The sequence below is a fragment of the Rutidosis leptorrhynchoides genome, chromosome 2, assembly GCF_046630445.1.
Source record: "Rutidosis leptorrhynchoides isolate AG116_Rl617_1_P2 chromosome 2, CSIRO_AGI_Rlap_v1, whole genome shotgun sequence".
Lineage (NCBI taxonomy): Eukaryota > Viridiplantae > Streptophyta > Magnoliopsida > Asterales > Asteraceae > Rutidosis > Rutidosis leptorrhynchoides.
The window spans coordinates 484357674-484381733 of NC_092334.1; the positions used below are offsets into that span (position 1 = coordinate 484357674).

Below are 24060 nucleotides of genomic sequence, written 5' to 3' on the forward strand. Positions count from 1 at the left end.
AACTTGGGCCCCTTTGGAATTTTCCAAGCATCTTACCACCAAGCTACCCTTTGGGGTTATTACAATAGAGTCTTTGAGATTAAGGCTGAAAATAAAACGATAATCGAAATACTAGCTCAAACTACAATGACTATGTGCTATGTAAAACAACGATACACTAGATAAACGATTATGACTAGCTGAGGAAACGTCTCGAAAAGAAATTAACCGTGGTCTTCTATGCTTCTTGGTTTGGTGATCCAAATCAACCAATCGAGAGATCTTTTCTTCGTTTGGTTTGATATTCACTCCAAGCTACGAACTTGGATTTCCTATAACGCTATTGAACCCGGCGGACTCGTTTTGCGAAACACGATGTTATTCCTGTTTTGCCATAACTTATATGCACAAACCCACATATGCCTACCATATTAACAACTACTAATATGGCATATGTTATCAAAAAAATAACCACAAATTTTAATCTTAAAATTAATATAATTTTAATCTCAAATTGCTTCCTTTCTCACTTAAACCAATTCGCTTCAGCATACTAAAGCAGGTACAGATTGTTGCTGAGCAACGTTATATAACCCACTAACAAGCAATCAGTTACGTTACGCAGGGGGGATGAGTAAAAGGAACAACAGCTGGGATAAATGGTTGAGCAGAAGCTGAAAGTTTGCTTTCAGTTATGTTAGTTCTACCTTATGGATCTTCAACTTCTTCTGGTGATAGTGATTTCAATGCATGCTCGTGAACTATGTCAACTTCTTTAATAGCTTCATCATCTGGTATCACATTGTTTACCTCAAGTTCTTCGTCATCTTCGCTTTTTGGACATGTGGACGCCCACCTCTTGATTTGGAGTTCAGTTTATTGTTGCTTCTTGATGTTATAAGGCTTTTGATTCAATAGTTTTTTTTTTTTTTTTTTTTCCAATAGTTTTTTTTTTTTGAAAAGCAAAGATTTTATTAACCATTAAAAACATACAGGAGGCATAGGAATAAACCCATGCACAACAATTCGGGAACTACAGAAACACGACAAATATTCTGGACACTATTACATGCTATACATCAAGTTCTTGAGTTGCAAAGACTGCAGCTCAAAGAAAAAAACTAAGGAGCCGTGAGATAAATGCTTGGGTTGGTTAACCATACGTGTCAATCGAACTTCCTTCCTCTCGCTCTAGTTGAAATACAATCGAAGGATTTGACTTGTATTTCATTTATAGCTACCGGGGCATTCCAACGCTTGTTTTCGAATACCATTTTGTTCCGGTTTTTCTAAATGAGATACGCACAAACCCACAAAAAATCTTGCCAAATTTTCACACCAAAACTCGAAGGTGTCACATTTGCAGCTGCGATTCCTCCGAATATTTCTTGTAGACTGAAATGAGAAAAGTTACCCAAGTTCCACCATCTAAAAACACGATCCCAAACGTCAAGAACACGTTTACAGAAAATAAGTGTGTGATCTACGGATTCCAAATCATCGTCACAAATTGGGCAACGCACACTATGGAGGTCGATACCCCTTTTGTCTAGTTCGAGCCTCACCGGTATTCTTTTCAAAAATTATGATTCAATAGTTTTTAGCAAGTTAAACCAAGTAGGTGTTACCAACACAGTATGGAAGCTTTGTGTTGAGACGGGTCCACATTCATGATATACTCCATCGGCGCGGGTTCGAATCCTAGGGGAGGTTTTCTCCATAATTCTGTCGTGGTGACAAGGTGCATGTCGCAAGCCACTCGGTTTAATCCAAAACACATCGGGTAAAGATTGCGCGATGGTGTGTGAGGAGTTTACACCTAACGTGTGTGTGGATGACATATGATCGCGAAGATGGTTAAGTCCTCTCGCTGATGCCGATAGTGCCATTCTAAAAAAGTTTTTAGCAAGTTAATACAAGGTGGTAGTTTGAAAAATTGTAAAATCAAATAACGTGAACCCAAAAGAGGTACTTAAATTGAAAACATCGAAATCTTGAGGGGTGTAAAATAGCCTACTTTTAAAAGTTTTCCCTTTCTTTTCTTCTAGTTTTGGATTGAATTGGAGGCGGAACACTTTCCCTCCGATTCGTCAACCCAGTTTCCCCCCAAATCGAGGTATCTTTCAACAATTTGATTGACCTTCTTTTTTTATAAATTAGTATAATGTTTACGATTTTCAAAGATTACTAGAGTTGATTTACAGTTTATGCGTACTTAATTTATGCTAGTATGTTAAATTACGTTAGGGCAATTTTATATATATATATATATATATATATATATATATATATATATATATATATATATATATATATATATATATATATATATATATATACGTATATCTGCTGTTTTCATTTGCATTCGTTCATCATATATACAATCTGAATCCAACATTTGGTTATGTTTATGATTGTAGTTAACTAGTTACCAACTGAATTACAAAAACATGAAGTTTAAGGCCTTGTTAACTGATCATGGAATCAACCTTCTAGAAAAACGATTCCTTCAAGCCCTAGAAAAAATGGGCAAAATTTGTCATCTCTACTTAACAAAAGACCACACAATTTTCCTTCACAATCTCGTTAACGGTGACGGAATCCAATCGATCGCTCAATTCAAAAAAGAAGCCCTATTCGAAGACTATCGAATTTCGAGCCAAAACGACGATCGAATCGCTTTTACAATCGACTTATCTCTCCTTCACCGTGCCCTGCGCAGTATCCTAACTATCTACACTGAATTCGGTGGGTCCCACAGCTGTCTTACTGCAAATCGTCTTCAGATTAAGCTTGTTAAGAAGCAACCACCGCACTCGTCTCAACCGATGCCGTTTTTGACTTTCGAAACGAAAGGTTATAAATCTGCAGTGATTCAGGACGTGCCGATTTCGAAACCGTTGTCGAGATCGGATGTCGTTGAGCTTCAGGCTGCGTTGGATTTGGCGCAGGATTTGCCGCAGACTTTAGTGCTAGTTCCGGATATGAATATGTTGCAGAACTTTGTGGACCGAATGAAATACGTAGGTGATGTTTTGAATGTTTCGATAAGCAAATACGGCGACTTGCATTTGCAGATTTCGACTAGTTTAATTACGCTTGGATCAGAGTTTAGGAAACTGAAGGTTATTGGTGAGCAGGCACGTGGAGTACCGGGAGATGATGATTTGAGTGCGCAGAGGCGAACTAGAGTGGCGATTGATCGAGGTGATGCGATGAATGTGCAAGTGAGTGTGAAGCATTTTTTCAAGTCGTTGCAGTGTCATTTTGCTAAACCGGATTGTGCGTTTTATGGAATTGGGCAACATGGTTCTTGTTTAACTGTTGTGTTTCAGTTCTTTGTACCGGGTACTCGACAAACTGATAAATCTATCAGTTTACATTGTCGGCTTCCTGTACTTGATCCTGGTGCAGATTGAAGATGGAGATTGAAACTAGTTTGTTAGTTTGTGTTAATGTTTGTTGTTTTTTGCTTTTGTTGGTTGATGATTATCATTGAGGTGTATATGACTATGGTATTGACTTTATATAAAGTTTTTATGGGCTGATAACAAGTCACCTGTTTAACTGGTAGTTTTTTTTTATCTGTTGTGTAAAAGGTGTAGCTCAGTGGTACCCGATGCCTTTGATCCCTGGGCCCACAGTGGGGGAAGCTTTGACACAAGGAAGGCGCAAGTTCGATTCTCAGTCTGGGCGCTCCGCATGGAATTATTTCTCCTCCGGGGGGAATTTGTGAAGTGTTTTCGGGGATCTAGCTAGCTGGGGTAAAAATTGCTCTTGCCGCCACTGTGGGTACTGGGAGGAGGTACTTTTCCGGCACAGGTCTCTTTCGGGGTGGGATTGGTGGGTGCTACGGCACACAGGGTTAGCGTGTCCCTGCCATATATACACGTTTTGACACAAATGGAGCTGGAAATTATAAATTTTATGTTTTGCTACAAATGTGATTCTGTTAAATTGTTAGTATGATCAGTTTCCAAATCATGACTGATAATAGTATGACTGTAGCTATTATAAGCTTTATACATACGTTAAACCTTTAAAACTGTTAAATGTTGAAATTTAGATTGTTACTGTGATTGTATTGCACTTCAATTATGCAATATATGTATTTATCTTTTAACTATAAAAAAGATAACTTTATAGATGAATAACGGGTATTTGCAAATCATCAGCCAAAAAGTATGAAGATTACCTGTTAGACCCAGACCCGTTTTGACCACCACTTACCCAACCAACCAACCAACCAACCCATTTTGTCTCAGCTTCACAGCATGTAGAAAAAGAAGGGAAATTCTGGACTAACCTCCTGCTTCATTGGTACTTGTATAGTTGTATGAGTGTTCAGTGTCTTTTTTTTGTTGCGAAAAAATGAATACTCATATAGAAATGAAGCCGTTTTCTAAAGGAAAACGATCTCACCAGGAATACAAAAGGACAAGGAGAAAATGGGGAAGCTCGTACCTAGAAAGCAACCGCCTAAACAAGAACTATCTATAAATGAGCATCCTAACATCGGGAGAGAAACCTTACAAACATATAAACCAAACAATAACCGTAGAATACATGAAAATAAAAGGAACGAAATGAATCGAAGAACACAAAACGGACCACAAAAATCAACCTCGGGGACCCGCCCTTTTCAATTTTCCATTGATCTTCTCTTTCAAAGAATTTTTCCCCATCGATTCTCAATCTTGTAAGAAAACACCTTAGCGGATCTATCACCCGGTGCGCATTCCCCGCAAACCGTGTCATCATATCATCAAAAGGATTGCTTATTCGCCATATCATAATGCATCAAGCCTACTTATTATAAGTATCAAATTACAATCAATGCGCTTATTATAAATATCAAATATAATCAATGCTCTATCAGTTACATCCAAAGCTTATACCGTTAGAGCCTGGGAGTGGGAGCTCGTCTCCCCCACGTCGCTGTGCCCGTCGCCCCACTCACCTCTCCCGTCGCAAGCCTCCGTTCCACCTCGGTCAGGATCAATGGCCACTTGTATATATAGGGGCAGGATCAATGGGGAAGTAACCAATCGGGAGGAAGTGGGGGGAAGCAAAAAAATTTTTTCTCGTATTTTTTGGAATTTTTTTTTTCGGCATCAAGATCACACGAAAATATGAACATTTAGAAGAGACACTTCGTGATAAATGTTATTATTTAGGCGGGAAAACGATTGACAAAAATAACATTCAAGATAATATTGTTCGTGAAGAAAATGAACTTTTTTTTTTTCCATGTTTTGTGAAGTAAAATTTAGCCCGATTTAGGGTTTAGGGTTTAGGGTTTAGGGTTTAGAGTTTAGGGTTTGGTCCCAAAACACCAAACCCTAAACCCTAAACCCTAAACCGTTCGTGTTAAAAACTCAATCTAAATTCTAAATCTAAACCCTAAATTTCTAAACCCTAATATATAAACCCTATAAACCCTAATATCTAAACCCTAATATCTAAACCCCAATAGCTGAAACCTAAATATACGCTCGAAAAAAACGATAATTGTTATATATTACTTCTTCGAGCGTTTTCCCGCCAAAAATAAAAACATTTATCACAAAGTGTCTCTACTAAATGTTCATATTTTCATCTCATCTATAATGTTCGTGAACAAAGTTTTTTCAAAATACGAAAAAAAAAAGTTTTTGCTTCCCCCCGATTGGTTACTTCCCTCTTGATCCTACCACTATATATATATATATATACACAACCCCTTCACTCATATAGTCATATTAATTAAACACACGAGTTTACAAAAAAAAAAAAAAATTTGAATTTTTGCACTGTTCGGTTATGTTTATGTTATTTTTTATAATTTCATTAATTTAAGTTATATTTAAAATCATAAAAATAATAATAAATATAAAAACTGACATGCCCAAATGACATAGGTTACCATTCCCAATAGGGTGCATGTGGGTCACTTGCACAGGGCCCATTTATATAAACACAGGCCCGGCCAATAGGGTGCAAGTGGCACAGGGCCCATTTATATAAACATTCAAGCCTTTTTTTTATGTATAGATGTACTCTAGATCCAGTTGTAGACTATCAAGGCCCAATAGTGGGATGGAAGTCTCTTTAGAAGGCCCAGTAAATGTACGTTATGTTGGTGATGGTCTGCTATGTATTATAAAGTTCATAGAGAATTTCATTGAAATCGTTGTGGGAACTAATAATAAATTTAAAAGAATTGTTGTGTATTACGAAAAATAAATTAATCTCACCCAACAAACTAACAAAGTGATGGTGAGCAATTACCGAAACATAAGGGGTATAGAGTATAGACTTGGACAACTTAATTGATTATACCTACTTTTAATTTGATTGAGTATTACCTATATTTATTTATTTATCTTCATATTTTAATGTACCCATAATCATCCCATAGCCACTACTACTCATAATTATCCCAAATGCTATGTTCACGTATGAATTATGACCAATGAATTAGAGGACATTAATATATTTTTGTGAATGAACTTATGATTTACTACTAACATGATTAACACGCATACTCGAATTTAAGTGTTTGCTTAACAAGCCGAGCTTAAATTTGACTGATTTTTTAATATAAAATGAGCTAATAATGAGTCGAGCTCGAACAAAAAATCAAAGCTCGACACTAGCCGAACTCGAGTTTTCCAAAAAACAGACGAGCCGAGCTCAACCACTGCCAAGCCCGGGCTCGACTCGGCTCGGCTCATTTACACCGCTAGTTATTGATTTGGTGAATAGGATCACCGATGGCTCTTAAACAATTATCCGAGTGTACGTTAGGGTCTTGGGGCCTTTTTTCCCCGCCTCGCTTAGGCCCCTCAAAATCTCGGAACCGGCCCTGACCATTCTCCACTTTTTCTGACTCAGCAAGTCAGACCTGATATGTCAAGTGACCGTCACCACTCTCAGTGCTCTTACGGCAACAAAGGTTTTGTTTATACCTAGTACTAGTAGTCTAAGACTACTAAACAAATACCATGCAAATTATTTTATTTTACATGATATTAAAATTCCAAAATTTCGCAAATAAAAAAAATTCGCCAAATAATTGTTTCTGGTAAAAATTCGCCAAATTGAGTATTGTATTGTGGGCTTTCTTCCCGAAGTGTTCTTATCTTATTCTAATTTTATGGAAACCCTATTTAGAGTTGCTTCAAATTCGTTATTTTCTTCAGTTCAAAACCCTCAAAATCAAACCTTTTTGCGATTTCCAACTTCCGGTGCTGTCCAATTCAGTTCAAATTCCAAGAATTGGGTGTCCTTAAACCCCCAAAAGTTTGATTATTTACAGCCGTTTGTAGTATCTCAAAACAGAGTGTCTGCGTGTGTAAATAATGATGAAAAGGAGAGTTTAAATAATGGTGTTCGAAAAAAAAATCTTGCTGTTTTTGTTTCAGGCGGTGGTTCGAATTTTCGAGCTGTTCATCTTGCAATTCTTAATGGTGATGTCAATGGACAATTTGTTGTTTTGGTCACCAATAAACATGGTAACTATAGCATCTTTGTTTCTATTATGATGTTTTGTTTGAATTCAATATTATATGCACTTAGAATTCATCAATATGCTGTGTTACTGAAACTAGTATTAGCAGGTGGATGCATCCTTTTGATTTTTAATCATTAATGTAGTTAAGATCAATTGATAGTTAAATTGGGATTAATTAGTTAGGCGAAAACTAGATATATATTTGGAGAAGATAAATTTCATGCTACATGTTCAACTGTGAATGCACATTCTTTCCGTAATGACCTTATATTAGCAGTATATGTTATGCGATTAGGCATTGTGTGTAACCTTTAAGAGAATGTGATGCCTTTTCGTTTGTAATTTGGTGTTTGACTTGTTACAAGGTTGTACAAATCGCTACTCGGGGAGTAATCGGTCAGGACTATTTAGGGAATTCTCGGATGTTGACCGAGTTTGACTTTGACTGATTTTGATCGAGTTTTGACCGATTTTCCTAATAATCCTGGGTTTTTGCCGAGTTTTGACCAATTTTCCGAGTAAATCACGAGTTTGACCAAGTTCAACCTAGTTTGACCCAGTACTCGCCGGGTACTCCCCGAAGCCCGAGTTGCAAAGACCGAGAAATCGCGTACTACTCCCCGAGTAATTCCGAATTATGTGTTCTGTAGATTGTGGAGGTGCACGATATGCAAGAGAGAACGGTATCCCTGTTATTATATATCCTAACACAAAAAACGAACCGGATGGTTTGTCTTCAAACGACCTTGTAGCTGCTCTAAGGTCAGCTTATATTATGATCATTTCTGTTTTTGATCTCTTTCTGGCTCCTTCTATATTTTGATGTACAATACATTTGTTGTGTTGTGTAGTATGTACAAGATTGACTTTATTCTATTAGCTGGATACCAAAAGCTTATACCAACCGAGTTAATTCGAGCTTATCCAAATTCAATACTGAATATTCATCCTTCACTTCTTCCTGCTTTTGGGGGCAAAGGGTATTATGGTAAAAAGGTGCATAAAGCTGTTATTGCTTCTGGAGCTAGGTAATTGCAATGCTTACCCACTTGGATTTCAAGATTAGCACATGACTCAATTCCTCATGTCTTAAATTTTTTATGGTTTATTTGAAAGATATTCAGGACCCACAATTCATTTTGTTGATGAGAATTATGACATGGGTCGAATTCTCGCGCAAAGAATTGTTCCTGTGCTTGCTAACGACACTGCTGAAGAACTTGCTGCAAGGGTTCTTTGCCAGGTAACCGGCTTTACATCATACAAAATAAAGTTGGTGGCTTTTATAATCTTTTGTAATATTTAATGAATTTTTGCCAATAATGTGAATTACTTAAATTGTTTCATGTAGGAACATAAAATGTATGCAGAGGTAGCAGCCGCAGTATGTGAAGATCGTGTGATCTGGAGAGAAGATGGTGTTCCAATTATTAGAAGTAAAGCTAACCCAAATCATTATAGCTAGAAAATGGATATCTACCTTCCTATCTATAGTCAACTATGTCGGTATGGTTTGTTGTTGACCAAATGCAGTTGGTCCAAACTTGTTTACATTTGTGTGCCTTGCAAATGTGTTTTCGGGACTGTTATTGTTGCTGAGCAGAGTGTTTTTGAAAGGAGTTATGGTTTCCTATGTAGCTTATAAATTTTTGGAAGGATTTACTTATTATTGAAATACAAATTTTTGGATATGGCATGGAACAATTTGTCTTCGATTTACTGATTGCTGTGATCTTATAGAGTTATAGTCTAATGTTCAAAGCAGAAACGTAAGCAGTGTGATAGTTAATAGTTAGTTAAGACCTATTTGACATGTATGTTGTGATTCTATAAAATAATGTGTTGAATAATGCAACATTTAACTGATTTCAATACATAAAACGATAAATTGGTTAGGTTTTTCATATTGATGTTATCTCGTAAGGTGAGTATTTGTATTAGATTTATGAGGCCTAACCCAGGTTATCATGTGATTGTTTTCAACCCTTTTCCTTAATCAACTCAAAATTTTCTTTAATCAGTTTAAAATTGGGGCGGTTTAAACATGAGATCTTAAATAAGGTGGTGTTGCTAAAAGAGGTTACTTTATGTACATTAAAAGGTCATGGGCTCGCGTGACAAACACATGATCTATGTGTTCTCGAAAACACATTATCAAAGTCAACTGAGTCAAAGTGTTCTCTTAGATGGGTAAAAAGGAAAAGCTTGATAAACTATGTAGAACACAAATAGCATTGGTGCATTTATACTTGTATACTACAAATTGAAGAGTACTGTTCACTAGTTTTTTTAAATATTATTTTCTTATAACAATAGCCAGTAAATGAGATATATATATATATATATATATATATATATATATATATATATATATATATATATATATATATATATATATATATATTATATTTTCTTACAACTTAATTGATAGTTAGGTTGGTTGTGCGAATTTGTTGGAGAATGGAAAGTTGGGCAAGTATTAAGTTATACTCCATTTCCACACCAACGTACGAACTGCTCACCTTACCTCGTTAATAGAAAAGACAAAAAAAACATAATAGAACTATATAAAACGGGAGTTAATCTGTACACAACCGAAAATTAACCATACACAACCAACTACGTTTTAAACTGTTGTACATTACAACAATGTAATACATAATTGGTTGTGTATGACAAATTATTTGTTGTGTACAAATCAATTCCATTTCCTTTATATAACCAAAATATCCCAAAAAATTTACATTATACCACAAAAAAAATCGATTGAAACCTGTGTTTAACAGAAACCTCAAAGGGACGAGATTATTACCTAGTTTTCTTGGACAAAAATTCTATAAAGAATACCTGCAAAAACACCATTGTGATTGTAAACTATATAAGACTAAAACTAACTTTTAACAATTGATTTTGAAAACCCCAAATGCGAGTAATCTAAAAACCCATGTTGCATCCAATCTTTTGCACACGTAAGCGCTTCAAGGGTAGACGGTTTTAACGAGCATCGATATTTATCCATCTTCTTACACGTCACCTCGAACACAGAATATTTAGAAACTGTAGAAACAGGTATGCACAAAACATCAGCCGCCATTTTCGATAAAGTTGGATACTTTATTTCGTTTTGTTTCCACCAACCCAAAACATCAAACTCCTGCATCCTAGGTAACACTAACACTGGTTCTTCTAGGTACTGGTCGAGTTCTGGTTTCATATTCTCCTCACTAGAAATATCAGAAATATAAACATCAAAATCAGTAATCTCATCATTTTTTAATGAAAACAATTCATTATTATCAGGAATGTTAACAATTGATATGCGGAAATATGTAATTGATTATTGCTATAAGATTGAATATTTACTGATTTAAGATGATGAGCTGCTGGAAAAAGAAAATAAAAGATAGCAAAAATTTAAATGGGTTACATTGTGAATTACATGTGTTGGTTGTGTTTTTCTTACAATTGACAGAGTGAGTCTATTTATACATAGACAATTCTAACAGCTATTTCTAAATTAGGATGGATCCAAATATACTTTTGGAACCCCTAATTACAAATGAGGAAATGCAGTTTGTCTTTGTTGACTTGTCTTGATGACTTGCTGACTTTGGATCCGTTGGTTTTGGCACCTTGTTGTTGTTGAGGTGATCTTGTGACTTGTCTAAATTGGGAAAGGATGAAACTAAGTTTCTGATCCCATTAAACCAAATAACCAAACATGGTTATTTGGTTATGTTGTTGTTGCAGTCTAACAAGGAACCTCTGTTTTTATGATGTCACAATGAAGCAAAGTTTCTACATTTTCTTCTTGTTCTTCGGTATTCAAATAACCTTCGTTTCCATTAACAAGAAAAGTTGGCGAAGGAAGCATTTGGACGACGTAATCAAGAAACAGTTCTTGAACGCCGTCACTCACTGCTTTAATCCAACGGTCAGCATCATCATCATATAATCTAATAAAGCTGAGCTCCACATGCTCCATTTTAAACCGTGGGTCCATAACAACAGCAATAGACAACACTAAAAAGCATTCATTCCAGTATTTATTAAACCTTTCGTGCATTGACCGAGTCAAACTTCTAAGTTCTAACAAAAACATCATCACCTGTTGCAGCATGTGTAAGCTCAAGCTCTATCTTACAAGCTTCATGAAAAAACACATTTGTCGTTGGATACGTGGGGCCCGTCAAAAGATTAGCAGCATCGAGCAAAAGTGTCAAAAACGTACACAAAATCTCAACTTTTTTCCATTCGTCCATTGTAACAGTGATATTATAACTCGGGTCAAAAGTATCCAAACAAGAAAACACCTCTTTAAGTTCACACGCAGCAACCAACATATAATAAGTTGTGTTCCATTGCGTTTGATCATCAAGAACGAGACTTTTTGTGCTCGGTACCCGACGTTGTAGTTTAACATCGTTATATCTTTCTAAATGAGCGTCCATCGTTACAACATACTTCACGCAATCGCGAACTTTTCGAACCGTTTCACCTAAGGAAGATAAAGCATCTTGTGCAACATGACACAAAGCTCGAGCGAAACAACTCCCGATCAAAAGTTTACCATCAAGAATAAGCGGGTTCTTAGCAGAAAGCAGATGATTTATATTCGTCCTTACAGATTTATTCACAAAAGATTCATCAAAAGTTACTGCAAACATCTTATTATCCAGATTCCAATCGGATATGCATGAAAGAATAGCATGATTAAAAGCAGAATCTGAATCGGGAAACGGTAATAATACAACCGTAAGAATTTTTTTATGCAATTTCCAGTCTCGATCGATGAACTGTCCTGTTATGAATATGTACCCTACACTTTGATCCGTACGCCACATTTCAAGTGAAAGATTTACACGTCCTGAGATATTATTATGAATGACGTTCAAAAGGTTTTGCCTTTCTCTTTGATATACCCCCACGCAACTTCGTTCGACAGCATCAATCGATAAAACTGGAAATTTAGGGTGAAGAGATTTCACAAAGTTCAAAAAGGCCGGACATTCAACTATATTAAGTGAACATTCATGCATAATTATCATCTTCACAATATCACTTATGTAACAATCTTCAGAACTGATTTTATGACGTTTTCTTGAGAGATTTTGAATCTTTTGAGTTGGGTTAAATGGTGAAACTTGACCACTTTTTTCATAACTATGACTTGGGGAACAAATTCCAGATGAAATATGTCGCTTTAGGTGACTAGTACCGGCTGATTTTGAGCCTGAAATGTATGCATATACCTTGTTGCATTTCATACAACGAGCTTTTGTACATTGAGCATCAATTTTCTCGATTGTGAAGTGGTCCCAAACCATGGATTTCTTCGTCCTTCGTTTTCCAATAATGGGCCCATCGGCATTATAAGGGTCACTACTATTTGCAGGGTTAGCCATCTTTATAACAAGTTCTGCAATGCACATATCAATTATGGGACAACTGTTAAGATTCGATAAAAGTTTGAAGGTGGTAAACTATGCTTATGTACTATGTATAATCGATTTCAACTAATCTAGTTAGTTTAACGAAAAGTTCAACACCAAATTTATTAAAGAAAATTCAATAAACTACAATTCAACCTAGCTAATATACATACAAATTAAAGTTCAAAACACCGATTTTTAAATAGTTCAGAGATTTTTATCGGTTTCTTTGTTTAAAAAGTAATACAATCTTGTGAATTTGGTTTTAGTTGAGCCCCAATTCTAGGCAAAAAAATGAAATGAATCGATTTTGTAATGTGGGTTTTCTTATGCTGCATTCGAATACTTAGCACTTGCCCTAAAACATCAAAAGATCATATTTTTCACTCAACAAGTCACATTAGTATTAGTATCAATGATTATATGGAAACAAAAATACATAACAATGATCACGATTCAAAATATTTAGATTCCAAAAGGCATATAGTCAGGGGCGGTTTTTAATGGGGACAAGCGGGGGCAGCCGCCACCAGTGGATTTGCAATTTTCAGTGTAAAATTTTTGGATTTTTCGACTTTGCCCCAGTGGATTTTTTTTTGCCCCAAAACCATTAAATTTTACCCCAAAACCTTCAAATTTTGTCCACAAATGTTAAAATTTTGCCCCAAAACCTCCATAATTTGCTTAAAAACCTCCATTTTTTGCCCCAAAATCTTCATATTTTGCCCAAAAAGTTGCCACGATTTTAAATTTTTTTTTTTGCCCCCGGTGACTTGGAATCCTGGTACCGCCACTGCATATAGTATTATTTTGTGTGCGAAAAAAATACATAACAATAATCACAATTCAAAAATATCTTATTCCATCAAGCATATATTATTTTTAAATATAAATAAAACAAAAATTATCAAGAAAACAACAATATATTTTCATCAAGATCAAGACTTTGTATTCATAAAAAAGTATAATAAATTATGTATGGATACACAAAAGATATAAAAAATCATCAGGGGTTTAGGCATTTTACAGAGTATATAAACATTGCATGATTTTAGTTGAATATAAACTAACCATAATGCGACAGTGATCCGTTAAAGATGAATAAACAATCAATATTAATAAACTGCAAACAATATGAAAACTAGGGTTTAAGGTCTTAACTTATATACAGTACAAAATACAGATACTTTGTAAACGACTAATAATAATAATGACAATTAATAAAAATAAGTAAGAATATAAAGCAGGAAAATTTCTCCATCTATTTGGAGGTTGATGAAGATTAAAAAATGATGGGCTTACAGATTTTGTTTTGGGGTCTGCTGCTCTTAAACCCTAGAAGATGGGAGTCCAAAGGCTTTTGTGTTTCTAGGTCCAATTTATGTATCTGTATTTATACATTTTTATTTGAATTTAATTTAATTATTTAATTAATTTATTTACGTGTTACTTGGGGGTGAATCTTAACCCGCAGCAACGAAATATATGCCTTTTAAACCATTGACCTTCAAAACAGGTTTTGACTTTATAAAAATTTACAGCAACCAAAGTGTAAAAATCCACTCATGTTGAAAGGTCTATAACATAAAGTTAGGGAAATTGAGAAAAATATACTTTTTTAAAAAAATATTTAAACAAAAATACACTTTTTGCATAATTTTTTTTGTCAAAATACCACATTTAGATCGACCAAGTTTTGGTCGACCACCTCATAACATGGATCGATCACATCATTTTTAAGGTGGTCTACCAACTATTATCAAAGGCTTGGTCGACCAGAATATAAGTTTGGTCGACTACATAGTCGACCATCCTTACTTTGTAGTCGACCACCAAAAATTTGTGTATACTACCTTTTAGTCACACATGAGGTTGTCGACCAAAACTTGGTCGACCACAATGTAAGGATGGTCGACCACCTTGAAAATGAGGTGGCCGACCCATGTTATTAGGTGGCCGATCAAAACTTGGTCGACCTAATGTGGTATTTTGACATTTTTTTGTGTGCAAAAAGTGTATTTTTGTCAATTTCCCATAAAGTTATATAAATCACTCATGCTTAAAGGTTTTCTTCTTTTTGTTTCGTCTAGTTGGTTGTGGTTTTCTGTAGTTAACGTGTCGGCTCAGGTTTTGTTAATTTAGTTCGTTCTTAGGTTTGTTTCTTTTGGTTTTTATTATGTATTCTTGAGCCTAGTTGATTATTACTTGTATCCTCTTTTTTTTTTTTTTTTTTTTTTGACAGCGATTGGGATCACCCGAGGGAGACTAAACCACCCGTTGCGATCATCTCCCGTTTTCTTTTCTTTTTCTGAGAAAAGAATTCATGTTCGTATTTTATCAAAAAAATAAAATGATAATATATTATAAAGTAAACTTTTAATTGTATCTAAAATGTTTTAGCATTTTGTGCACTTAGCAACTTCTCACTAAGACCAAAATTTGTGGTGATGGTATAATAGCGTATGATGAGAGGTTTTTGTGGGGTATAGTGGTGATGTGACAAATGTGAAAGAAAAGTTTGTAGTGACGATGAAAAAATGGATTGTGATGGGGAGTATGTCTCACATTTTTAGTGTAGTTGAGGATAGATTTAATTTTAATTTTATTTTGTTATATAATAGTTGAATGTGATTGGTTGATAACCTCTTCACACACGTTTTACGTTCAGTGATAGCTACAATCACGCCAACATGTTTTTTGTGCATCACGCTCAATTAGTGAGGTGATGAATGGCGTGATGGAATCATGGAAATCCCATCACGCTGCGATATCTTAAGTCTAACACCCTCTTTTTACTATGTAAAGAGTAAAAAATCAAGTAAACTCAAACGATTTGTTGCATCGTAATTTCAATATCGTGTGTTTCATCTATGCTATCTGTTCATTTTACGTTGCCGAAACATGACTTATTGGGATGTTGCTTGTACTAGTGCAGTTCTAATCGAATACATAATTTATTATGTTAAAATAGAACATTGTATGCTTATGATCGCAAACACAAGTAGTATCATCCTGTAAATAGGATGGCTTATGAAGCTATATGTAGTATTTTCTTTATGCGCCAAAAATAGCAGGATATTTATTGGATTGATTACTCTTTTATACACCACTACTTATCACATGTAACACTTCTAGATCATCTTATCTTTTTCTTTATATTTATACAGTATATATATGTATTTTTCGCCAAAAAGTTAAAACAGTTGTTTCCTAACTTTCAACAGGAGAATTGTTCTTGCTGCTGTGGTGTATTTGGCAGGAAAGAAATGGGAGAATCTTTAAGAATAGGAAAAGGTCTGTAGATGAATTGGTGGAAATCATTGTGCAGTTTATTCGGGTCAAAATGTTGACTTTAAAAGTCAAGAAGAGTGATGCAGTTGCAAAAGCTGCTCAGATGTGGAATTTGAGATGGGAAAATTTGAATTTTACTGTTTGATTGTCTTTGTATCCCTTGTTTTAGCGTGTCGTGAAAGATGAGGCGGCTTTAATTAGGTTGTTCTGTGTTGTTTGTTGTTTGGGGTGCCCATTTGGGTTTGTTGTTTTTGGGCAGGTTTTGTGCCTGGGCCATCTTTGTGTTTTACTCTGATTATTAATATAATTCTCCTTTAAAAAAAAAAAAAAAAAAAAAAAAAAAAACTTTCAACAGGACTCAACAAACACGTTGAATTGCACCACAAAACCCCACGATCCTTGATGCTTATACACTATGAAAGCGTATGATAACACAATTTTTTCCTTTCATCTTCTTTAAGGCTTTATCTTTGATTTTAAAATAACATCATACTATCCCTCCTTTTTTCTGAGGGCAATTAGGAGTCACTCATTGTCCTTCCATTACCAGACCTAAAAGAGTAAAATGTTTTTATATACCATGGAGAGGTCATCGTTATGAAGATGTATGTAAATGTTACACATTAGCCAAAAAAAAAAAAAAAATTCAATGCTAACAGAGCGTAAACTCGAAATCACATTAGAAGATATAGCATAGGTCTTTTCCTCTAAATTATTCTTTCAATTAATGTTTTAACAATACAAAGCTTACATTCTACACTACTTTACATGGCAAATACAGCCTTAAATAACAAACAAATTTTTATCTAAACACTTGTATGTTTCATTCTGATTATCATCAATAGCTCATCTACCCGTTACCATATCACATATATTTATTTTATTAGAAGACATCTGGGTGATAACGTCCAGGTATTGAGCTGCTTTCCTGAGCTTGCTTTAAATGCATTGATAATGCATAGTTGTTCAACTGCATACATCAACATACCACAACATCCATTATTAAACAAACGCTTTCATTACATCTATAATCAACTAACATAATATCATAACCAATCAGAGTCATCAATGACGACCCCACATTTCTAATCCAAATTGTAAAAAGTTATTACAGTTCACCTACTATGAAAAGATTCTGTTATAAAAAAAAATTCAAATTGCAATGGATAATGTTATACAAAAAGATGGTCAAAGTTTAAAGTCTGACCTCAAGCACCCTTAGCTGCTCTTGGTGCATTGACAATAACTGCTTTAAGCGTTGGACCTCTTGGGTGCTCTCTTCATAATCTTTCTGTCGTTCATGTTGGATAGATACAGCACGTTTTAGTATTGTGTTTTCCCGCAGTAGTATTTCAATTTGTTCCTTCAGAACCATGTTATCCTATTATAAGCAGAAGGCCAAACAAGAATACACAACTAAGAAAAAAAGTCAACCATATCTAAAACATATTATATACATATGAGAGAGACAAAGAGACCAACCTTTTGAAGGCTTTGTGCCACCTCACCACCAGAACGTTCACTTATAGATTTCTATAAACTCTCGAGTAATCGCATGGCACGTGATCTAGCATCGTCAACACTTGTAGCATTCATCATTTCGTTAACAAACAGTTCAACCCATTCTGCACCACTTCTAGGATTGTTGGCATGTTCCGACGAGTTCTCCAAAGTAACATATGTTTTACTGGTAGCTGCCGAACATACAATTTTGCATTGATAAAAAAGATGACAAGTAAACATAACTTTCAATTATAAAGCCATAATTAAAGGATTATTCACATCTTGTTCGTTCAGATTTCCTACTGTGTAGAGGATTTGGAAACTCTAAAGAACACTAAATTAACTACATTGCTTATCATTGTATGTGCATAAATAAGCAGATAAAAGACAAGTTGATCTGGCAATTTGTTAGTCCTTAAATTCATTTCAATTCGTGTTCAAGTGATGATCTTTGATATAATGAGTCCTAACATAATTGACACCTGCCGGGAGCACAAACTTATGAAACCAATATTGCAGATTGCTAGACATAAGCGTGAAATTTTTTATTTTTTCTATTGGCTATAAAAATCTGTACAAGGGACGTTCTATTCCAAGAAATTATAAATGTCAAAACATTTACCCCAAAACCTTGCAACACAAAATTTGCCACTTCAAATCCGGGGCATTACTTATCATTATATGGACCCTAGTACCATACTTGTGATTCAGAATATAAGATTATAACTGTCCTACCTGCATTTGACAATGCGATTGATCCTGCGTTAGCATCCACATATCCAAGACACATTTCATTGAGACTTTTAATAGCGGAATCTACATCATCTCTGCTTACTACTAAAGCTTTCTCCAGCAGCTGCAATTAGTAATAAAAATTCCTTCAGTTTATAAAAACTTGTGAGTTGTATCACAAACAAAAGACTACATCCGGATGAACTATTTAAACAATAGAAATGTTACAATTCTAATGCACAATCAGTGGCGGAACTTGAAACGTTTTGTCGAGGGGGCGAAGCCATTATCCTATAATCATATTCTGGTGTACTTCTTTAAATACAAATATAAAATGGAACCATCATTATAAACATATAAAAACATGAAATGTATTTTTCTATTAATCAATTGAAATTATCAGTCAACATTAGAAATAATTTATATGGAGTATTAACGATGATCAAGAAGTATATCAGTATATGGTACTGGTACCGCAAGGCTCTATGACTTCCTAATGGTTATGGTTATATTCATTAAATACATATTTTGGAATCAAACTTCCATACTAAAACGAAGATATTGTTTTATATTTAATTTAATAAAATTACATAACATGGCATTGTATATTCTTGAAAAAACACTCAACAATAAAAAAGACTTGAAAATAATAATATATTGACCAAATATAAGATAAGAAAACTCAATTAATTGATTGCTCAGCTTTTCAAAAAAAAATTAATTGATTGCTCTAGGTCATACATAGTACTCCGTATTTCATATTTATGTTTGACCATGTTTGTGTTTTCATATTATCTTGAGAGGGGATAATACAGAGACATATATATTTTTTACCACATTTAATAGGGAAAAACTAGTTACAACAAAAATGCTAGTAGGGGCAACCACCCCCTTTTGTCTTAGAAAAGATCCGCCCCTGTGCAGCACAATACAGAAAGTATTCATTTTCAAATTAAATGAGCACTACTATAGATATATCATATCTATAATACTTCATTTCCAAATTGATAAAGCAAGTCCAGGCCAGTAAATTAGTAATTAGAGAAATAAAACCTAATTCGTTTAAAACAATCAATCATTAACCACATATATATTGTGTATATTATATATTGAGACATTAAATCCCCGACCTGCTTATCCAAATCAGGAAATACAGAACGGAGGTGATCTAACGGCGAAAGGCGGACCGGAGAAGATGAAGAACACCGATGTTTTTTTGCAACCGGTGAAGCCGGTGATGCCGATAATTCTTCAAAGAATGATCTCTTCCCACACACAATCGCAGACATTGTGTGTGTGTTTCACCAAATCAAACACAAATTCAGTACGGTTACTCGTAACAACCCTAACAATCAATCCGATCTGATCTGATTTGATGTGGTCTGATTGATATAATTCAATAATTTTAATTGAATTTGAATAATTGGATTAGATAATTTGGATTAGGGTTAGGGTTTTGTAAGCGGTGGCGTGAGAGAAGTGATAAAATAGGATTTGGAAGTAAGTTTAGATGAAATGGTTTTGATTTTTGAATATATTTATAGTAGTAGAAGTAATCTTTGTTTGCTTGAATTTGGGGAAACTCCGTTTCTTGTTCCCTCTTTCCACGCTACTCTATTCCGTAAAATGCAATCTTTGTTTCATTCCAAAAATACATTTTAAAGAATACATAAAATAGCTAACACTGGTAGTTCGTGTCGTGGGTTCGTGTTGTGCACTTTTTGTACTTTTTAGTGACTAGGACGTGTTGTGTTGTTGAGTGGAGTAGTGGTGGTGTTGGATGTTGGTGTTGGTTAGAAGTAGTGTGGTGATGTGGCAAAATATAATTGGGTAATTATTAAAAAGGGTATAAAACTATATTATTTTTATAATAAAAAAATAAGCAACGCACGTTGCTAGTTCCGTTGGTGTGACGATCCGGAAATTTTCGACCAAATTTAAACCTAACCTTTATATGTTTCCAACACGATAAGCAGAATTTGTAATGTTGAATCTCAAAAAGTTTGGAACTACATTCATGTAATCAATTACCCTTTGACCGTGTTCGACGATTCTCGAACAATTATGTGTATATAGATATGTATATATAATATATAATAACTGAAAACATTAACAAAGTATTTGATATATATGATACTTTACATGAACGTATTTGTTTCGATATATTTATCGACAGAATTAAGAGATAATATCAAATGATTGAATTATCAGATACATTATGATATAATTACGGGCCAATGTTATGAGGTCCACTGTGATTTAAGAAATCTATTCTTTTTGACAATATTCGGAAAATGGTAAAGTGATCTATAAGTAAGAACGTAGAGTGTAAATAACTTAGATGTTGGATATCGACAAGTTAAGTAACTCGACATTTTTTTATTAAGATGATTTCATACGTTTATTAAACCTTTGGACTTTATCTCATGCTTCACCAACAGACTGTAATTTAAAAACTTGAAACCTATTATGAATATATATAATTCTACTTTTCTAAAATGTTTTATGATATAACGATTTAAATTAATACTCCCTCCGTCCCGGATTAATTGTCCAGTATTCCTTTTTGGGACGTCCCAGATTAATTGTCCACTTCCAAATATGGAAAGTAATTTTGATAAAGTTTACAATATTGTCCCTAATGAATTAATTAAATTACAAATGTGAGAGAGATTTCTAATTAATTAGTTGAGGGTAAAACAGTAAAGTAAGAAAAAGGTACAGAAAAAGTACAGTGTGATATTGACATTTCTTAAATTGTGTGCTTTTTGTCTGGGGACAATTAATCTGGGACGGAGGGAGTATTAAATATATTTATAAGCGTATTATACGTACATAATTTTATACTTTTACTATACTTTAACTTTACCTTTACTTTACTTTTACTTTACTTTTACTTTACTTTAACTTTAATAATTCACTTTAATAATTCACTTTAATAATTCATACTTTAATAATTCACTTTAATAATTCATACTTTAATAATTCACTTTAATAATTCATACTTTAATAATTCACTTTAATAATTCATACTTTAATAATTCATTTTAATAATTCAAAAATCTATTATAAATAGAATTCAATAGGTTTCATTATTTCATAGAAACTTGAAAATATATTTCTCTAAACTCTCTCAATTGAATTACATATATATATTTACTTAGTATTATTTCAAGATATTATTAGTATACATAAAATACTACGACGGAGTTATATTCAGACGATTTCAAAATAAGTTTTCAAACGGGATAGAGCTAAGGAAATTATGAGTTATAGCTATGGAGGTTATGGGTATTATTCGAGGGTATTGCTCGTGAGGTCAACCTAACGTTTATCATTTTAATTGCATCTACGTACTTTCCTGCAATATTGAATCACAATATTGATACGTGAGCATTCATATCTTATCTTTTATATATTAATAGTGTATCTCTGACTAGTGCTCGAGTATATATGATTATGCATGTTTGTATGCTTAGTTTCGTCGTTAAATAGTTTATGATAAATCACGAATTTGATACATATGCTACTGAGATAAGGTATATGATATGCATGTCGTTGAAAAGCTAAAGAAAAATTAATAACTTTTCATTTAGAAATCGTGTGAGTTCGATGAACGGATTAAAAGATATGGTCAACTGAATTATTATTAATTTTAATAATATTATTAAAACGATTATTATAATTGTTATCAGTTGATGTTATTACTAAAATTATCTTTATTACTAGAAATTAATATTTTTATTGAAACTATCATTTTATTATTTTTATCATTATTATTATTATCAATATTATTTAATCAAATAAATATGCGTACAAAGATATTTTTACCACACGTAATATAATTACATTAATAATACATACCACTATATTTTTATGATATTAAGTGAATTTTATAAATTTTATTACTTGAGATATATAAAAGTATATTTTTATCATATATGAATTTAAAAATAAATTTTTATTTATTAATAAATGACTTGTATTATTTAGTATAATAAGATATGATAAATATATTTAAATATATAAAACGACTATATATAAGTTATATAATAAACATGTATAGATTTTGGAAGTCATTTTGGGTCAAGTTGACTTTTGTTGACTTTTGCATGTCGATCTCGAGCATTAGGATTGTGATACACTACGACTTGACCTAAATTGTTAGACAGATATTGACCAATATATAAATATATATACTTAATATAGGTTCGTGAATTCGAGACAAACCCTGCACTTGTTCAGTACCGTCATATACATAATTGCTACGAAATACAGTATTGTGAGTTTCATTTGCTCCCTTTTATATATATTTTTGGGACTGAGAATACATGCGCTGTTTTTATAAATGTTTTAAGAAATAGGCACAAGTACTAAAACTAATTCTACGTGGGTTTAAATCAGAAATATACCCTTAGCTTGGTAACATTAAACTACTTGTCTATGTACGGTAGGCGCGAATCCTAAAGATAGATCTATTGGGCCTGACAAACCCCGTCCTGACTATGGGATGCTTTAGTACTTCGAGGTTATTTTAAACACACCTGATCTGGTGTACTTCAGAGGGTAAAACATGAACGTTAAGGCTTGTTACCGGGTGCCTACAACTTATAGAATACTTTTATACACTTGCGAGTGTACATATATTTATAAACGGAAATCTTGTGGTCTATTAATATATTGAAATGATTGTTATGATAAACCTATGAACTCACCAACCTTTTAGTTGACACTTTAAAGCATATTTATTCTCAGGTATTAAAGAAATCTTCCGCTGTGCATTAGCTCATTTTAAGGATATTACTTGGAGTCATTCATGACATATTTTGAAAGACGTTGCATTCGAGTCATTGAGTTCATCAAGATTATTATTAAGCCAATTATAGTTGGATGTATCATGAAATGGTGTGCATGCCGTCAACTTTCGTTGTAAAGAAAGTATGTCTTTTAAAAACGAATGCAATGTTTGTAAAATGTATCATATAGAGGTCAAATACCTTGCGATGTAATCAACTATTGTGAATCGTTTATAATGTATATGAACGGGTCCTTTCAGTTGGTATCAGAGCGGTGGTCTTAGCGAACCAGGTCTTGCATTAGTGTGTCTAACTGATAGTTGTTAAGATGCATTAGTGAGTCTGGACTTCGACCGTGTCTGCATGTCAAAAGTTTTGCTTATCATTTTTAGTCGGAAATCATCTACTTACCATCCTTAGGAAATTACCTGCTTATCATTCTTAAGTCTAGACGCGTTTTCCTACATTTATTGCATAATAATGTATAGACGAATTCTTATCTTAGCATATCTGTTACTGTGAACTTTGATTGACATCTTTCAAAGATTCCTCCGTAATTTATGGGATTTTGGTATTATATATACATATGTAAATTATGTATTGAAGAATACCAAATCTAAATTCTACATTCTATTTCATACCAAAAAATTCTTTCCCTGATCATACAAGATGGATCCCTCAACCAGTTCGAGTTCCTCGAATTTTGACAGCTATGCCGATATGGATTTTCACACGAGCTCCGAAAGCACCGTGACCGGAATGGATCAACCAATTAGCCATCATCTATTTTGGATGAATTGGGGATGGGTTCGTAATCTACTTAACCATTGGA

The 24060-nt window shown here is 33.8% G+C and overlaps 3 protein-coding genes and 1 pseudogene across 4 annotated transcripts; 2 read left to right on the forward strand and 2 right to left on the reverse strand.

The window, feature by feature from the left end:
- Positions 1-2051: 2051 nt before the first annotated feature.
- LOC139892652 (checkpoint protein hus1-like) lies at positions 2052-4008 on the forward strand. 2 transcript variants are annotated; one of them, XM_071875765.1, is made up of 2 exons: positions 2052-2095; positions 2400-3535. In XM_071875765.1, exon 2 carries the CDS (start codon positions 2430-2432, stop codon positions 3396-3398), a length of 969 nt encoding a protein of 322 aa, XP_071731866.1. In that variant the 5' UTR covers positions 2052-2095; positions 2400-2429; the 3' UTR covers positions 3399-3535. The 2 variants fall into 2 exon arrangements, 1 of the variants encoding a protein (XP_071731866.1); XR_011774185.1 differs by lacking the exon at positions 2400-3535 and adding an exon at positions 3579-4008 and having other exon boundaries at positions 2054-2095.
- Positions 4009-7094: 3086 nt separating this feature from the next.
- On the forward strand, positions 7095-9124 carry LOC139892653 (phosphoribosylglycinamide formyltransferase, chloroplastic-like). The gene is made up of 5 exons (XM_071875766.1): positions 7095-7475; positions 8125-8236; positions 8326-8502; positions 8591-8717; positions 8826-9124. Exons 1-5 carry the CDS (start codon positions 7118-7120, stop codon positions 8937-8939), a joined length of 888 nt encoding a protein of 295 aa, XP_071731867.1. The 5' UTR covers positions 7095-7117; the 3' UTR covers positions 8940-9124.
- A 1240-nt stretch (positions 9125-10364) lies between these two features.
- On the reverse strand, positions 10365-12879 carry LOC139889443 (zinc finger BED domain-containing protein DAYSLEEPER-like; annotated as a pseudogene).
- A 3997-nt stretch (positions 12880-16876) lies between these two features.
- On the reverse strand, positions 16877-19946 carry LOC139892654 (uncharacterized). Its single transcript, XM_071875767.1, has 5 exons — positions 19563-19946; positions 18436-18556; positions 17680-17891; positions 17405-17578; positions 16877-17167 (listed from the first exon to the last, which is right to left on the reverse strand). The coding sequence occupies exons 1-3, from the start codon at positions 19719-19721 to the stop codon at positions 17731-17733; spliced, it is 441 nt and encodes a 146-aa protein (XP_071731868.1). The 5' UTR covers positions 19722-19946; the 3' UTR covers positions 16877-17167; positions 17405-17578; positions 17680-17730.
- Positions 19947-24060: the final 4114 nt, after the last annotated feature.